Source organism: Uranotaenia lowii, chromosome 1, assembly GCF_029784155.1.
Source record: "Uranotaenia lowii strain MFRU-FL chromosome 1, ASM2978415v1, whole genome shotgun sequence".
NCBI lineage: Eukaryota > Metazoa > Arthropoda > Insecta > Diptera > Culicidae > Uranotaenia > Uranotaenia lowii.
Window position 1 is genome coordinate 109,598,592 of NC_073691.1, and position 18,265 is coordinate 109,616,856.

General features: G+C 40.0%; 1 protein-coding gene across 1 annotated transcript in view; it reads left to right on the top strand.

The window, feature by feature from the left end:
- The window catches only part of LOC129738536 (protein 60A-like), a 276,432-nt gene that overhangs the window by 257,595 nt on the left and 572 nt on the right, over positions 1 to 18,265 (top strand). Inside the window, exons 4-7 of the mRNA XM_055729756.1 lie at positions 2,511 to 2,665; positions 2,728 to 2,822; positions 2,883 to 3,050; positions 3,135 to 3,269. Of these exons, the coding sequence (XP_055585731.1) occupies positions 2,511 to 2,665; positions 2,728 to 2,822; positions 2,883 to 3,050; positions 3,135 to 3,269 (553 nt within the window). The remainder of the gene's footprint in view (positions 1 to 2,510; positions 2,666 to 2,727; positions 2,823 to 2,882; positions 3,051 to 3,134; positions 3,270 to 18,265) is intronic.

The window sequence follows — 18,265 nt, forward strand, 5'->3', positions numbered from 1 at the left end:
GAATTGTACCTTTTTTCCAACCTCGATTCAGGTAAATATTACCGCGCTGTGAGGTGAGTTTCACCTCGAAGAGGTAGAAGTTACCTTTTTGGCTTTCACGAGCGTTCACCTTGGCTATCTCGGTAAATTTTACCTTTTTATTATTTTCCGTGGATCTCTGTCGGAGGATCGGGTTGGCCGATCGAGAGGGGGTATAATGATGCAACGATCGCCCATCTCTACGCAAACCGTTGCGCGGGTGACAACCTGTCAACTGTTGGTTGGTACTACGCCGCGTTTTTCTATTTCCTGCTATCATATCCAAAACGTCATTCAGTCTACACGTGAAATACAATTCTCGCTCTTCAAGTTTAACCACGTTTATTCTTTTCAATTCGGTCCGATCGTCTTAGTCCCAATAGTGACAGATTAGTTTTCAGAATGAGGGAAAAAGAGTTGCAGTATAAAATTCTAATGGAAGATGACATCGGTTTAGATACAGTGGAGCGGATGATCATTAATAGTGAGCTAGCTGGTCAGCATGCTCGTATTATTAGTGAGAATACTGGTGGTGCATCTGCTAACATATTATCCATTAGAAATCGGTTGGGTCGGCGTGAAACTTATGACAGTCGTCCAGATAATCGAAAATTCCATGTCGGGCGACGTTTTAGATCCCGGAGCAGAAGTCAAGAACGGAGTAATAGCCGAGAACGAAAAAATTATGAACGACAGGATTGGAACAGTCACGACAATGCACGATGCAACTACTGCAAACGTAGGGGTCATATAAGGAAAAATTGTTTCTTTTTGAACAAAAACAAGTCTGTTAAATTTGTTGAAGAGGAAAAACAAGAGGATTCAGTTCCATTTAACAAATTTAACAGAATGAGAATAAATAATGCTAGTGATGAATCTGAAATTGAATGCATGATGATTTCAAGGAAAAATAACATTAACGAACCTTGGATGGTTAAAGTTATAGTTGAAGGCTTAAAACTGTTTATGGAAATAGATACTGGTTCAGCTGTTACGGTCATCAGCAAAGCTGTGCATTTAAAAAATTTCAAGTATTTATCGATTACCAGATCTCATAAGAAGCTGATAGTGGTTAATGGCGAAAAACTTTCCATATTTGGGGAAATTTCGGTGGAAGCTACTTTGAATAATTTAACCTACAAGGGAAAGTTAATCATCTTGGATTGTGGTATGAATTTCACCCCTTTACTTGGACGGGACTGGCTTGAGTTGTTTTATCCTGACTGGAGAAATAACTTCATGGCTGTGGAAACAGTGATGACTCTAAAATCGGATCTTAGTCTGGAGCAAATCATAAGTTACAAAGCGGATCTCACCTTTAAGTCAAATCAGCCAATATTTAAGCGTGCTTATGAGGTTCCGTTTAAAATCAGGGACAAATTCGTTGCTCATTTGGACATGCTGGAGAGCCAGGGAGTTATTTCACCAATTAAGGCTAGTGAGTGGGCGTCCCCTGTGATTGCTGTTCTGAAAAAGGATAACGATATCAGGATGGTGATTGACTGCAAGGTTGCCATAGGTAGTCATGTTCTTATCGCACACAAACATCAGCTCAAGTTGGCTCCCGAGCACTTGGGCCGTTCTAAAGTGTTCATCACTAGGAATGAGACTGCTAAACGTAGACGAGACTCGGTGGACCTGGAGGAGGAGTTCCGAGGATTTCCTGACGGACCTTTGACCTTAGATGTAGGGGCACCGACGTTGGAAAGACGGTTCCTCAGCGAGAGAAGCCCGATCGTTACACGGTCTCGAAAAAACAGACTTATTGACTAAAAGTGTTTCGGCGCGTTGTGCTATCAAAAGTATTGAATACTATCGAATTTATAAATTGTTTTCAAAGCATGTTGTGCAATCGAATTAACTGAATTGTAAAATTGAATGATGTATCATTTAGCTAAAAAGGGAAGAACTGTTATATCCCGAATATTATACGAAAAGAATTATATGAACATGTCTAATGATGACTTAAAATGTTAACTTCAAGAGAGAGCGTTGATCGCTCAGATTCGATTGAATAAAAAAGATCATTCTATTAGTAGCCACTGGCGAAGGTGGAGGCAATCCATATCTGGTGTTTTATTCTATGGTGATTACCCCAATGTTTAAAATATTACTATTTTTATACCTAATTGAAAAAAACCTAAAAGCAAGAGTATTTTGTGTATTTTAACAAATAATATATGGAGATCAAGGAGGAGTGTTGAGTGTAGTGATCTGCCCCTCGACACCGCACCGCAACAGAAGAAGATGAACTGGCAGCACTTGATGCATCGTTGGAGAGATTGCGTCATCCTTTTATTTTTTCACTTCGTCCCCAACCTTTGTAATTTTAAGAAGTAGAAAATACACGTGTTAAGAGTTTTTCGTAATTCCTCCGGTTTATTACTAATTATCCGAACCACCATCTATAACTGGCCATTATTTTTAACAACAGCATAATTCAAATATACGAACGAACAGAAACTAATCGTTGTGTTACGAAAATTTTGTAGTGAGAGCGACCTGGTCAAAATATCTGAAACAACAATAACCGCGCATTACGGTGGTTGGATAGAGTTTGACATAACGCCAGCAGTTCTTAAATGGACCAAAAATCAGAAATCGAACAAAGGCATTTACATTGGCGCATACCTAAGCCATAATTTGGGTAACACTCCTTTTACTTACGAGTTCATTCTAACTATGATAATTTAAATTTCAAAATTACAGACAGAGAAATTAAACTTGACGACATTGGACTAATAAATACAAAGGGAGATGATAAGTATCAACCCTTCCTAGTGGCGTACTGCAAAGGAGCACAAGTAAGATCATGATTTAAACGTTTTAAAAATTGCGTAACGAACGAATCAATATTCTTGCAGACCCTTAAGCCGGTACAACATGTGCAGACCAGAAACAAGCGAAGTATCCAGAAGAAACGGAAGACTAAAACTGAAAACAAAAATCCACTTCTAAATCATCAGATCGACCATCACAAAAGCTGTCAAATCAAAACCTTATACGTAAGCTTTCGGGATCTTAATTGGCAGGTAAAACTGTATTTTTTGTTGTACTAGAGAATAGAAAAGTGCCATAGATTTACATGTACCTTATCTGGTTTCTCGTATTTGCAGGATTGGATAATCGCACCAGAGGGATACAATGCGTTTTACTGCAGTGGCGAGTGCAGTTTTCCGTTGAATGCTCACATGAACGCAACAAATCATGCCATTGTCCAGACGCTAGTGCACCTTATGCACCCTGGAAAGGTGAAGAATTGTTTAGTCTTACTAATACCCGAGCTAAGTTAGATTTCATCATGGATTCGATTTTGTTTGTTGATTTAAACAACTATCCTAAGTTACAGTAAACCCATATATTATCCTGCTTTAGTAGGTGGAAGCTTGTACAACAGGCATGTCAAACTCGTTTAGGTGTGCGGGCCGCATTAAAAATTTTCTACGACGTAGAGGGCCGCAGCCAAAATCAGCTAGAAAACATAACATATTAGTTTCGCGAAGATTAGATACAATACAATGGAATATAGTTAAAAGTAAACTTGGAATGAAATTTTGCGTTAAATTTTTATTAAAGCTTTTAATGTTTAACATTCTTATATTATAATGCATTATATCTATTGTACTTATGATTGACATCTTTTCTGAGATACTAGTTCATTAATATCAAGTTGAAGTTTATTTGGTACTGACACTGTTATTATTGATGATAAATTTGTATCAGTTAATCTCGAACAATGAGGAGTTTTTGTAGCTTTCATTATGGAAAAAAAACTGCTCACATAGATAGGTACTTGCAAACATAGCAAGAATTCCGGCAACAAATTTCTCGTGTAAGCATCATAAGTTTTTTTGTCGCTAGAGTAGTGTCCTTTGACATTGTACTCTTTTGGTACACTTATGCTGAAATTACATATCAAGCAGATTATTTTGTTTAATATCAATAACTCACTCCCATTTTGCCTGAAATATTCTTTTTTCGTCCTGAATTTTTTTCCTGCTAGTAGATGCTGCTGTAGTAACTAATTCTTTGTCTGTATTAATTTCTATTTTTCTGAGAAAAAAAAGCTCTGACATATTGGCTTATATATGAAGCTCTTGGAGCCAAAGGGGTGTAATTGCAAAAATGATCATTTTTAAGATAATCACTCCAAGCAATTAGTTGTATTAAAATCTTTATTCAGTGCTTATTTTAGATTTTTATAATTTTATCTTCATAATTTTTGGAACGGAAAAACACTACAACTTCCCAAAAAGTATATGGAAAATCGCAAATCAAAGAAACTTTGAAGCGTGCTATCTCGAAAGTAGCTTTTGTGCACTAATACCCCTTTGGCTTTGAGGCCCTCATATGATGTGATTGCAATTGTTTACAAAAAAACTTAACTTTATTTATTGACGGTCAAGTTTCAAATTTAAAATCGATCTCTGAATCCGGAAAGATGTCAAAAAAATATCTGCGAAGAGCAGTTTATTGGTCAGATTATAGAAAATGATAATTTTATGAACAGTAGCTGAAGATATTTTTTAAAAAACACATTTTTTTTTTCATTTTACAGTATTTCAAAAACTGCAATAATCAAAATTTTCGATTTTTTTTTATTTCAGTGACCGGTATAGTATTAAAAATGACTTTTAATTTACGAACTAAAAATATTGTTAACTAGTGTTATTAAAAATGCATGCTGTTTATACTGCCGCTGCCGGCAAGTCTGTCCCATATGCAAAAACAACGAACCGAGAAAAACGGCTTTAAAGATTTTTATAAACTTTCGTGGATTTCTCGGTTGAAACTTTACCTTTTCTATTTCTTTCTTTACAGATATTAAGATAATTGTTGTAGAATTTCGTCCAATGTTTTTTTGCTTTGGAAGTTGTTGATGCAGAGGAGAAAATACTGATGGGACAGCCTTGCGAGTATATTTCGCATGCGTATTAAATGTACCCGCAAAGCTGTCCCATATTTGGCTTTTCTTTTGTCAGTTGATCATTTGATTCTCTCTATCTGCGCTGTATTATTCACTTTACTGGTTGTTTACTGATGAAAATAAGTTTAAAATGATGTTTATAACATATTTAGATAAAGATAACGTAAGTTTATCGTAAAAATTGAGTAGGTCAAAAATAAAATCAATAACAACGTTCCATGAATAAAACAACCTATACCTTCATCTTTTGGAAAGTTTTTCTGTCGATTATCTTTTTAGAAAGACTATAAATACTAACAAATTACTGAATCAGAAAAGGCGAAGCATTTTGGCTGCAAATATTTATTGAGAAAAATCAATACAATATGACCTACGCGTGTGCTATACCAGGTACGCGTATTTTGGTTCATAGATTTTATGGCAGTCCAAGCAGCAAATAAGAGCATGACAAAAACCTCAAAAAATATGGCTTTGTAGCTGACTATTTTCCATGTTTTACAACGAACAATTCAATAAGCCTCATGCGAGATGAAAAAAACAGTTTTGTGGAATTTACCCATTAGGCTAATCATAGCTTGTAAAAATTATGGAAATTGTTATTTTCGACTTTACTGTACTGTTTTATCTAGTCTAACTTTCGTAATTTCAATGAATGCTTATTTTTTCGCACACATTGTATGAATATTTGTAAAATTAAAGTAAATTAGAAAAGCAATTTTAAAGCATTCTGTAAAAATAGACATATGGGACAGCTTTGCGGGTATATTTCATATGGGACAGACATGACTTGGTATTTTTTTCATATATGTTGAGAACAAAGTTTTGAAAGTTTTTAATCTAAATTGAAGAACTAACTGTATTTGAACGATTTTTGAGATAAACTGAAAAATGACGAAAATGCAAATGGGACAGTCTTGCGAATAGCGGCAGTATACCAGTGATTGAAATCCTCAACCATTTTCTCATCAGAGGCATTCAAAATACACACTTTGAGGCCTCGTATAGTAATACAGGAGACGATACATATACATTCATTCAAACCTCCCCCCATGAGGAGGATCTGCTCCGAGAGACACTATCCGTTTGCTGCTCAGAACGAACTCTCCCAACGTTCGGTCGCTACATGATGCATGAAGAAGACGAGGCACACATACTCATTTACGTTATTGAATTTGATGGACTCAAGCCGATAGCTGTCGTTGAGGAGAACATCTTCAACCTCGCCGCAAAGGTTGAGGCTGATGTCATGCTGAAGCAACTAGCAACGCGACCTACAACGCAACGTTCACACGACTAACCAGCTCTCATTTGATCTCCATGGAAATCGCGCAGACCTGTCATACTGGTCGCTTTGAGTAGCGCGACCAATCTGATGCCAATGTGTTTAGTAGCGCGACTAGTAGGAAATCCAATAGGAACATTGTTTTTTCTCGATTTGAAGCAGTGATTCCGGGTTTTTAGCACAATATTACGAAGATCTGTCCGAACTTGTGATAATAAACTAAAAACTATCCTAATCGGCGAAGAAATTTTCATGAATTCTTAGTTCCGGCAAAAAAACAAGGAATTTTGTCGGTTCAAATTTCGGCATTCTTGCAATCCGGGTCGTGATTTGATGAGTTTTTGATGGCTCCGGAAAGAAAGGAGACGATTCAAAGCATTATCAGATGTAGAGAAGTGATGATTTGTAGGGAATTTCAAAGTGACAGGTCGCGCCAGCATGACATACCAATGCAATGCAACGCAATCTTATTGGAACGTTGCGTTGCGTTGCGTTGCTAGTTGTTTCAGCATGACATCAGCCTGAGGCAACAACGACAACAACCGAACTTATTGCATTGCATAGGCCCGCAACGTATGGAGCAAGGAGAGGGGAGGAAAAGAAACGAAAAAACTAGCTGCCTGCGTGCGGTTGCTGTGCAATAATAGCAATAGCAGAAAAACCTCGGGTATTCGATCCAGGCACAAACGAGGAGACTCGGGTTTGCTCTGCCTTTTGAATTCGGTTCCCTCAAGAATGTAACAGGAGATGAGTGAGAGCCATTCGTTTGGTTTTTTGGATTCGCTGCCTCGAATGTATATTGCTTCTTGAAGGCGGGCCATGTGAGAGCGTATGCATCATCGGTTTTGTCGTTTTCGCTGCCTCAAAGCAACCTTTGCTTCCGAGTAAAGCGTTGAGCGAGAGATGGTTGATCAATTCATGCTCAGCAAAATTCAATCACTGGTTTATACTCACGTATTCGGATAGGTTTGAGACAATAAGAAGACTCCAGCGGTGGGATATGTTTTTGTTCAATTCCGGTGCAACCAACAAACTTACCGCGAAATTAATACTGTATTTGTTTTCTCCACTCGTGGAGTGTTCCACCGTACCCGATAAAAACAAACACAAATCGTCGCCAGTGTATTGCTACCTCCCTCACTCACACGCTCTCTCGCAACACTGGCAAAATTATCGGTGGGCCACCGTCCGTAAGCATAACTCCGACAGGTCAAAACCAGTGCAACACCGTCCGAATAAACAAACAGTTTGACAGCACCTAGTGGTGCACCAGTGCAACACTAGTGCAACACTCGGCATAAACAAATACACTATAACTAAACGTTAGAAAAGAATCCAAACTCGAACTCTAATGCAAACAATGTTACATTAAAAAGTAAATACTGTCTCTGAAACTTCTTCTTCTTCTTCTTTCTGGTATCATGTCTCCTTCGGATGACATGAAAATAGATGAGGGCCAGTATCTCAGACTATATGCCCTAACTCCAAAAGTTGTTTCATAGGTCGAGTTGACATTCTTTCGTAAAATCACAAACTTCTATGTAGAAATCTTCATTTTTAGTGAGGAATAGTTCCATCAAATTTCGAAAACGACCATCGAAATCATATTTAGCTCGGACATTATTGAATTTTGCACAGAACAAAATTAAGTGTTCGGCCGTTTCTGGTTCGTCGCATAGGTCGCATTCTTGATGATCTTCGATTTTCATTCTGGCTAGCCAGAATCGCGAGTAATCGTGCCCCGCTAGAAGTCTGTTCAGTAGCCTTATTTGTCTGTTGTCAAAGTTTCTTCCATAAAACCAGGGTCTCTTATTCAGGGTATTTTGAAATTCATAAAACGTTTTACCCTTTTCTTCCGCATAAGCTGTATACCATGGATTGGCTGCTTTTTCAACGTTTCTTTGGAAAAACCATACGAGATCCTTGTCCAAAATCGGATTCGCGATTATATTATTTTGATTCTCCATTCCATGTTTGGCCAATTTATCGGCCATTTCGTTTCCGTGAATGTCAACATGGCTTGGTATCCATTGGATACTGATGTTCCATCTTTCAGCCAACACTAGGATATCGTTCAGCACCTGAAGCCTTTTTGTTTCTGCTCTGGCATTGGTTAGTAGAATACAGGCTGATTTGGAGTCCGTAAGTATTACATATCCGTGTACAGCGCTGCTGTCTATTATTTTAACGGCAGAATGAATGGCCAATAACTCTGCTGATGTTATGCTCGTTTCGTTTTGCAAGTGATAGTAATAATTCTTTTTAACTCGTTCATCGTAGATGCCAATTCCACATCGCGTATCTTCCTTGGAAGCATCGGTGAACATTTTTGGGCTATTGCGGAATTTCCCGTTCATTGTAAAAAGTGCCAACTGCTTGAGTTGCCGTGAGCAGCAGTTTTTTTTGCTTATGGTCATACCTTCGAGTTCCGATCCGATATCGATATGTATTTTCCGTCCCTTCTCCAGTACCGTTACATTTTCATACCTATCTTTGTATTTCAAGAAAACTTTCTCCAAATATGAAAGTCGACTGTTGTCCAAATTGTTGCTCAAATTTTGTAGCTGCTTGGCAACAACGTTGTTAGTAACAATACATCTTAGTATCTGTTTCGCTGCTAGATATTCTTGTCGAAATTCTAAAGGTGGTTGACCTGCTATGGCCAGCAAGGTTCGCAAGTCTTCGTACATCCCGCAGCTTTTCTTAATCCTTGATTGTTTATGACTGCGATTTTATTTCTGTTAGTTTTGCTTGCGTTATTTGTGATTGCTCCTCCATATTCTGGAATGCTTCTCACTAATGCTTGATATATAGGCACCATAGACTGTGGATGTCCTCCATTGTGAATTGAGCTTATCATCGTCAGCATATTTATTCTATCCTTCATCTTCCTGCAAACCTCACGTGTGTGACCTCCAAAATTTAGACCTCTGTCTAGTGTTATACCAAGATAACAGTGGGTTCGCACTGTTTCTAGTGTGGTTCCATTTACTTTTACCTCGAGTTGCCTGTTGCTATTCATAAAGACAATTGCTTTTGTCTTGTGAGGGTTTATCTTGAAATTCAGTGTCTCGCATTTCTGTATAAAAATATCCATATAACGTTGCCCTCGACCATTAACCTCTTCCATGTTTTGACCCTTGATGATGATCGCAAAGTCATCAGCGTATTGGACCAACGTTACATTTTCTTCGATTATCTCATGTATTGGATTCGTATAGACATTAAAAAGTGTCGGAGACAGTACGTCGCCTTGGGGCAAGCCATTGCAAATTTGTCTGACAAGCTTCTCATTGCCCACTTGGAAACTAATTGTACGATTTTTCAAGAATTCTGTTATCCAACAGACCAGCTCCCATGGAATACCATACTGTGTGACAATTTCTTCTAACTTGTCAACTCTAACCGAGTTAAAGGCGTTATATAGATCTACAAAAATAACAGCTGAGACTAACTGGTTGCGTTTGGCTTGTTTGATTTCATTCACCACGTAAGATAGGCAAGTCGTAGTGGACAGGACTTTTTGAAAACCAAAAGATGTTTCCGACAATACATTTCGATCTTGCAGATAACTTCGCAAGTTTTCAAGAATAGCTGTGTTTAGGACTTTGGTCAGCGTGGGAACTAGTGAAATGGGTCTCTTACCTTCGACTGTATTCTGATCCTTGCCTGGCTTCGGGATGGCAACCACTTTAATGGTTTTCAAAACAGGAGGTAGGTATAAACGTTTCCAATAGCTGTTGAGTTCCGAAACTATATTTTGTGCTACTGGCCTTTTGAGTAACCGTAGCATTTCATACGTCACCTTATCTTCTCCTGGAGAAGTGTTTTTCTTACGTTGCAGAATATTTTCCCATTTCTCAATGCTAACTATATCATAATTTGGATAAACTTCAGGTTGTATCGCCGTTTGCACATCGTGGGGTCCAAAGTGAGTGTCGAGGAATTGATTAGCCATAATTTGGTCCTCATGTACAATGTTATTTTCTTTTTTATACCTTCTTTTCCTGTCAGCCTATTGACTTTATTCCAAAGTTCTTTTGAGGATGCAAAGGGAGATATTTGCTTTGGGAATTCTTCGTTATTTCTTTTAATTTCAATTCGTTTGCATCTTTGAAACTGTGCAGCTTTCTTTTTGAATATCAGGAGATTTTCTAATGAAGATACTCTATTGAACATTTTCCGTGCTTCTGTTTTTCCTTGCCATGCTTTTTCCACGGTATCGCACCACCAAAACTTTGGTGTATGAGTATTTTTTTGTTTTTGCACTCTTGTAAAAGGATTTTATATTTTTATTTAGGTCATTTATAGAGGTTATTGTTTCTGCACCAAGTTGGGAAACATTTTGATGTATTTTCTTCAAATTGTAGATATATCGATCGGTGACTATGCTTTTATCCATTATATCTATTTGTATAGCTAAATGGTGGCTTCCACCTAAACCGTATTCCAAAGTTTTCCATTTAATAATTGCATGTATGTTTGCCGAACACATTGTCAGATCAATTGCGGTTGGTTTTCTGTTCATTCTTATTGGTCTGAAAGTCATGGATCTGTTGTTCAAAAGCATCAGATTACTTGTATTTAGAAAATCTTCTAGATCGCATCCTTTACGATCATTTGAATCGTTACCCCACGAATCATGGTGCGCGTTCCAATCGCCACCAATTAGCACGTTTCTTTCATAGCCAAAAGCAATAAAAATTTTATGCACATCTTCTTTAAATTTTTCCGTGGTAATCGTGGGGCTGATGTAGACAGATACCATCGTTAAATTCAGTTTGGTCACCCTAATTGCGACTATCTGAGTGTGTTGACTAACTGTAGGGGTATCAATTGGGTGGTATCCCAAATCTTTTTTGAGGAGTATGGCTGCCCCCCCCAAATCCATCGTCCCTAGAATGGAAAATTTGATGAAAACCAGAGATATTGTATTTTTTACCTTTTTCTTGATCTCTCTGAGTCCATGTTTCCGATAGCAATGCTGCTGTATAATTTTCCTTGTGTAATGTTATCAAAAGCTCTTCTTTGTTGCTATATATTGATTGTACGTTGTACTGTAGTATCTTTATTCCTGCCATTTCGAATGCGAAATAAGTCTTTTTGTGTGCGGTATGAATTACTTCTCTTAGATCGAAATGCTTCTTAAAAACTTCTTTAAATTTGAATTTTGTTTCCTCTGCAATATCGTTGCCGTTCATAAATTGAACGTAGCTGTTCATGACGCTAACCTGGGCTTTTTTCCAGGCGTTTTCTTCGGCTGATTTTCGTAGTTCTTCACTCCATTTTTCATTTTCCGTCACTCGGTGCGGGTTGGAAAAAATCCGTGTTGTTTGCGTTGACATCTGCTGATCCAGTTGTTGCTGCTCATTATCGTCTTGGGTGTTCCTTCTCTTTTGCTGTGTTTTTTGTTTCTTCGTGTCAGGGTAAACTTTAACAGCTGGTTGTACTGGTGTACGTCGCTCATTCGTTTTTTGCCACTGAATAGCCATAGCACTCGGTCGACAAGATGACTCACCTGCAATCTGTGAGAAGCTTTCCGCAATTGTGGGAAATTCTTCAACTGGGAGTGTGTCAAAGGTGTTTTCTGTAGGGATCGAAAAGATTTCTCTCGCCTCTACGTAGGTCAGATTCTGCCTCGCCATTATTTTTTTAATTTTAGATTGTCGGACTTTTTCCGGACACTCGTTACTGCCACTTACATGTCGGTTAGATTTGCAATGCAAGAAAAACACTTGTTTGGCACATTTCTCAAAATCTTCTTTTTTCTCGTGCTGTTCAGTGCACTTGTAACACTTTTTCTTGCCACGACATTTTTCGGTTGTATGACTGTAGCTCAGGCACTGAGCGCAAAATACTGCTTTTTGCTCAAACGGTCTTACCTTGCTCAAACAAAAGAAAATGATTCCGGAAATGCAAATAAGCCTTTTTGGAACGAAGCATTTGTATTCCGTGTTCTTCTCGTTGACATGTTTCATTAGCTCATTTGCAATTTTGTAGCTGCTAATCATCACTATGACGGTATTCCGTCCGTTGTACTTTGTTTATTTGTTTATTTGGTAACAAATCAACGGATCACATGTTGATCCCAATGATTAAATGGATACAAAACAAAATAATTAAAATTATTAAAAAAAAGTTTACACAAACTACCTTGACCTAAACGCTATTAAAATTTTTCTTCTAAAGGAATCCCTCGATGTACCGAAATCAAAATGTTCAGAGTAACGGTTGAAAGTCTTGATCACGCCGATCAATGCACTATTTGCCCCGTAGTTGTTTTGACGAAGGGGAGTGTAGAGCTGTAAATTCCGGTTCCGTAGTCCTTGAGGTCTGACACTAATGTTGATTGATTCCAATAGCGAAGGGCAGTCAATTTTCGATGTCAGGATATCGGAGACAAACAAAGCCCGTGTAGCTGCTCGGCGGGCTTGTAGCGTGTCTAGGCTAATGAGGTTGCAGCGGTTCTCGTAGCTTGGAAGGTGGAACGGGTCAGACCAGTTCAAATGGCGTAGAGCATATCGCATAAACCGTCGTTGTAGAGCTTCGATCCGATCAGCGCCATTCTGGTAGAAAGGGCTCCAAACTGCCGATGCATATTCCAGGATGGAGCGAACGAGGCTGCAATAGAGGCTTTTCAAGCAGTATACGTCTCTGAAGTCCTTCGTCACGCGGAAAATAAAGCCTAAACATCGAGAAGCTTTATCCACTATATAGTTTGTATGTGTCTTGAAGTCAAGTTTTTGATCAAGAATCACACCTAAATCTTTGATGTGGTTCACACGGGCAATTAAGTGGTCCGAAAGGAAATAATCGGCGGAAATGGGATGCCTTTTGCGCGAAAATGTTATGACGGAACATTTATTGCGGTTCAACGCCAGGCAATTGTTGTTGCACCAGGTAGCGAAAAGGTCGAATTGCCTTTGTAGTGCAGCAGTGTCTTCGGGGCCTTTGATTACGTTGAACAATTTCAGATCATCTGCATAGGCGAGTTTGGGTCCGTCCAGCAGTAGAAGAGCGTCATTAAAATAAATAAGGAACACAATCGGTCCTAGATGGCTCCCTTGTGGAACCCCGGAAGTAGCAGGGAATTGTCTGGAATACGAATCCTTAGTTCGAACGGTCAGTTTTCTTCCGATCAGGTAGCTACGGAACCAATTCAATAGGCAACCACAGATTCCAAGACGTTCGAGTTTTGCAATAGCAAGTTCATGATTAACTTTGTCAAACGCGGCAGACAAATCTGTGTAGATTGCGTCGGTTTGGATACCCGCTGTAAAACTTTCTTGCACATAGGATGTAAAGTTCATTAAGTTCGTACTAGTTGAACGCTTGGGCATAAACCCATGTTGGTCATTGGAAAAATACTCCTTGCAGAATGAGAAAATAGGGTCCAGAATGACCAGTTCGAATAATTTTGCAATTGCGCATAAGGCAGATATTCCTCTGTAGTTATTTATATCCCTTTTGTCACCTTTTTTGTGAACAGGAAACATATAAGCATCCTTCCACAGCGAAGGATAAACGGCTCTGTCCAGCGAAGCTTGAAATATTCGTTTAATTGGAAACAATAAATGGGGCATAAAGCGTTTCAGAAATGTGGCAGGTATTCCGTCCGGTCCCGAGGAAAGAGAGTTTTTCATTTTTGCAGTCGCCTTTAAAATAGTTTCCTCTTCAATTGCAATCATGTTTAAAGATGCGTTTAGGGAAGGAACGTTTCGAACAGCGTTAGCTATTTGATCGGCAGAGATTAAACCAGTGGTAAAAACACTAGAGAATTTTTTTGCGAGCAGATTACATATACCGAGATCCGAACTTGCAGTTTCGCCCTCCAAGAACATGTTGGTTGGAAGTCCAAATTCTCTCCGCTGATCTTTGACATGTTTCCAGAACGATTTAGGACTATTCTTGAAGTTTCGTTGCAGTCGCGTCAGATAGTTTCTATAGCATCGGCAGCTAGCTTTTTTATACGCAGCATTAAGTTTACGGTAATGGTCTTTAGCGTCTTGTGTTTTGTGCCTATTATAATAGCGGAAGGCTTTGCATTTTAAAGTTTTCATCTGGCGTAGTTCTTTGGTGATCCAGGGAGCTCTTGAATTTTCATTCACCAAACGTTTCGGAACATGACGATCAATAATGTAATTGATGACGTGTGAAAAAGTTTCAGCCGCGGCATTGGGATCAGAAAGTGTAAGCTCGGATTCCCAGTCTACAGAGTCTAACACTTCAGAGATAGCTTGAAAGTCTGCGTTTTTATAATCGAGAAAGAATGCAGCTGGTTTTCTAGAAGAAATATCCAAGCCGGAAACTTCAATTGAGATGAGCAAAGCTGGATGATAACGAACCAATTTGACCAAAGGCACAGGAGCTAATTCAATTGTCGGTGTTCTAATTCCTTCATTCACGAAACATAGATCAAGCATACGTCCGTTTTCATTCTCGACGCTATTGATCTGACGGAGTGTGGCTGTGCTTAAGGAGTCAAAAATAGTTTCGGAGAATGCCGAAAATGAGGAACGAGCTGGGTCAGGATATAAAAATCCGCCTTGAGAGGGACACCATTTGATACCCGGTAAATTGAAATCACCGATGATTAATATGTCGTCTTCAGGTGAGGCAAGCGACGTGACTTTGGTGAGGCAGCTGGAAAACGAATCGGCAATACTCACATCTCGTGTACGATCCGGAGGGATGTAGACCACACACACAAAGAGCTTCCGGTTACCGAGATCGAGGCGGACCCACACAATTTCCAGATCATCCCAGGAATTGTCGTCGATAGACACAGCTTGCAAAGTTGATTTGATGGCCAGTAAAACTCCGCCTCCGGTTGACTTCAGACTGTTACTGGGGCCACGATCGCAACGAAACACGACATAGTCAGAACTAAAAACCTGACTGGTGAAGGTCCTGGCGTTTAGCCATGTTTCGGTTAGGGCAATAACATCATGGCAGCAGCAGGAAGAGGCCAACAAATACTCATTAACGCAAGAGTTAATGCCACCGACGTTTTGGTAGAAAATGCTAATATAGTCACGCCGTCCAGAAGGCATACTGGGTAGTTGTTCGCTGGAAGGTAAAATTCCATCACCAAGCGGAAAACTAATCGGAACTGTGTACTTGCCTGCGGAGGCAGGCTGGAGAACCCCGTCACCACAATCGATCTCAGGGCCGGGACGACTGCTGACGGTGGCTGGAATCAGCGCGACTGAGTCGATGGGTTCAGGGGACTCCCGAAAGCCTGATTCGTTGCGTCCCGGTGTAGTTAACCCAGTAGAGATGGTGAAGTTTACTCCCGACGTTCCCATGCATAGAACATCTTGCCTCACTGACGGGCCAAAGTGAGGTCTGCAAAGCGAAGGGCAATGACTGGTCGGATAAAAGGGTGAACATGAGTACTTGCCTGCATGCACAGGCTGGACAGCCCCGTTGCCTTCTTCGAACACAGGGCCGGGACGGCTGTTGACGCTGGCGGGAAACTGCGCGACTGTGACGAAGGGCTCAGGGGCGTCCATTGTGCTGAGTTCGGTGCGTCCCGGTGATCCGATCGCCATATGTTCAGATAGTTCCTTTGGCGAGTGGTTGTCAGGTGTGTTAATCGGCATTTTTTTGGAACATTTCAGGTGAAAATCGAGTTGGAGAGGTCTGCAAATTGAAGGGCAGTCACTGGACGAATCGCAAAATAAAAAAGAATACTTGCCTGGCAACGGCGGTTGGAGAGCCCCGTTGCCTTCTTCGAGCACAGGGCCGGGGCGACTGCTGACGCTGGCTGGAAACTGCGCGACTGTGACGAAGGGCTCAGGGGCTTCCATAAAGCTAAATTCGGTGCGCCCCGGGGATCCAAACAGCAGATGTCGATCATTGAAATCGTGGGCGAAACTGATTGTTTCGGTCGTAGTTGACGAACTCCCGGAAGCTCAGTCCGTTTGGCCAAGTTTCAGGGTCTAAGGCCATATCCTTAAGCTCGAGATCAACGCCAACTTTGAACGACACAAAGCGCATCGTGCTTGTATCGGTGCCTTTAGATACGAGCTTAACCACTTGCGTGGTATCCGTTTGTAGGTTGGCCTTAACCATCGAGGCGACATCGTCCTCGCTCACATCTGGTTTGATGCGCGAAATGTATAACCAAAACAAATTATCTTTTTCGTTGCTACACATGGGAACAGAGACAACGTCGGAAGAGGATCGTTTTGCACCCAATTTACACGGTTCGCTTATCGGGGCATCTGGAGCACGAAATCTCTTAAGTGCACGACGATAATCAGGACGGGCAGGTGTCAGTGTAGGGATTGGAGTGGGTGGTGGCTTAGCACAAGCTTGTTTTATTTCGGAACGAAGTTCAGAAATTGCTTCTGTAAGTTGAGTAATTCCATTCTTTTCGGGAGGGGGCGCAAAGGCGAGGCTACGAAAGTGAGCGTTTTCGAAAAGCCCAGCACAGTCGTCGCACATCCAGAATGCGTTTTTAGAAAGCGATTTCAAGCTACGGGCTGCAGCATTGCTGACGCTAACGCAAGTGAGATGGAATTCCTTTCCGCAAATACCGCGGCAGACCATGAACTCGATTCCATTGATCGTGCCGCAACAACTTGAGCATGCTTTCGCCATAATCGCCCGGAAGGTATGCAATAGGCAACGAAGAAATCGAATGCAAGTTTTAGCTTTCAATGTTCCACGCCAGGTGTCGCTCCAGTTACAGAGAGAGAGAAAAAAACTCGTAGGACGTAAACAAATAAAGCCTTCCTAGAACAAAACCGGCACTCCAGGTGATAATCACGGCACGAAATTTGCACACTTCTAATGTTTTTAGGGACAAACTAAAACAATGTTTAGTCGAACACGCACATCAATAAAAGCATAAACACTTATTTACGTATTAAAAAGAGGTATTTTCATAAAAAAGAACAGTTTAAAATTGCTAAAAAATATCACATAACAACAAGATATATCAGTGTTGCCAAAAAAAGTGTTCAGTGTCAGTGATAAATTTGCTAGCAAAATCAATTTTCCGAAGCGTTGATCCCAGTGCGAACTTATTGATTTTCCTGTCATTTCTTTCCTGTTCGGTCCTCAATTCGAAGAACAATCGATATGGTCCTGTGTCTTCGTATGTGTACTCGAAACTGGGAGGAGGGCTTCTCTTCCTTGTTCGGTTTGGGTCACTTTTTCCGGGATCAGCTCCCGGCTCATCCTTCATCATTGTTCTTCCTAACCTCACTTTTAGTGAGGCCTTTTTTTTCGCTTATTTCACAAAAAATAAGTCTTAAACTTAGAAAAAAAAACAACCACTTGTTAATCAGGAACCACTTATTAGTCTTTTCCACTATTTTAACACGTTAAAAAACTCCAAAAACAATCCGAAATCCGAGACTCGAAAAAGGCGTCTAAAAATGGCGGCTTATGCTAAATCACGGTCTCTGAAACAAAATACCTATCAAACAAGAAAAGTCCAACCGACTATAAACAATAATAAGTTGGCAATATAGCAAACAAAGCTGTGCCACCAACAAGCTGACAGCTACCAGTAGTGTCAGCAAAAAAACGAAGAAGAAGAAGAAGAAGAACGTTATACAAGTGGTCACTGAAATAAAATTATTCAGAGCTACAAATTTACTCACGGAAAATTTTTGATTATTTAGCACGTGCTTTTTTACAACGAATAATGTTTTTTTTAACAAAATATCACAATATGTCTGATGTTCCTTCGGTAAAGCAAAAATAATAGTACCTACCAAAATACTTGGAAGATATTTATGTTGTTTACGCTATATGAATGTTTACGCAAAATCTTACACGGAAGCGGAATCTCACCTCAATCAGTGGTTCAGAGCAACAATGTTACACGTGTTTTTCTGAAAGGAAATTTGAACATCGAAAAACATTTGCATTAAGTTGAAAACGTTACATTCAACTTTAGTTTTTTGGAGTAATATTTTACATAAAAATCGGTGGTGTTTTTTTATGTGACAATTTAAGACGGGGCTACGCGGGCCGCATTGACCAAGGCCGAGGGCCGCATGCGGCCCGCAAACCCCCAG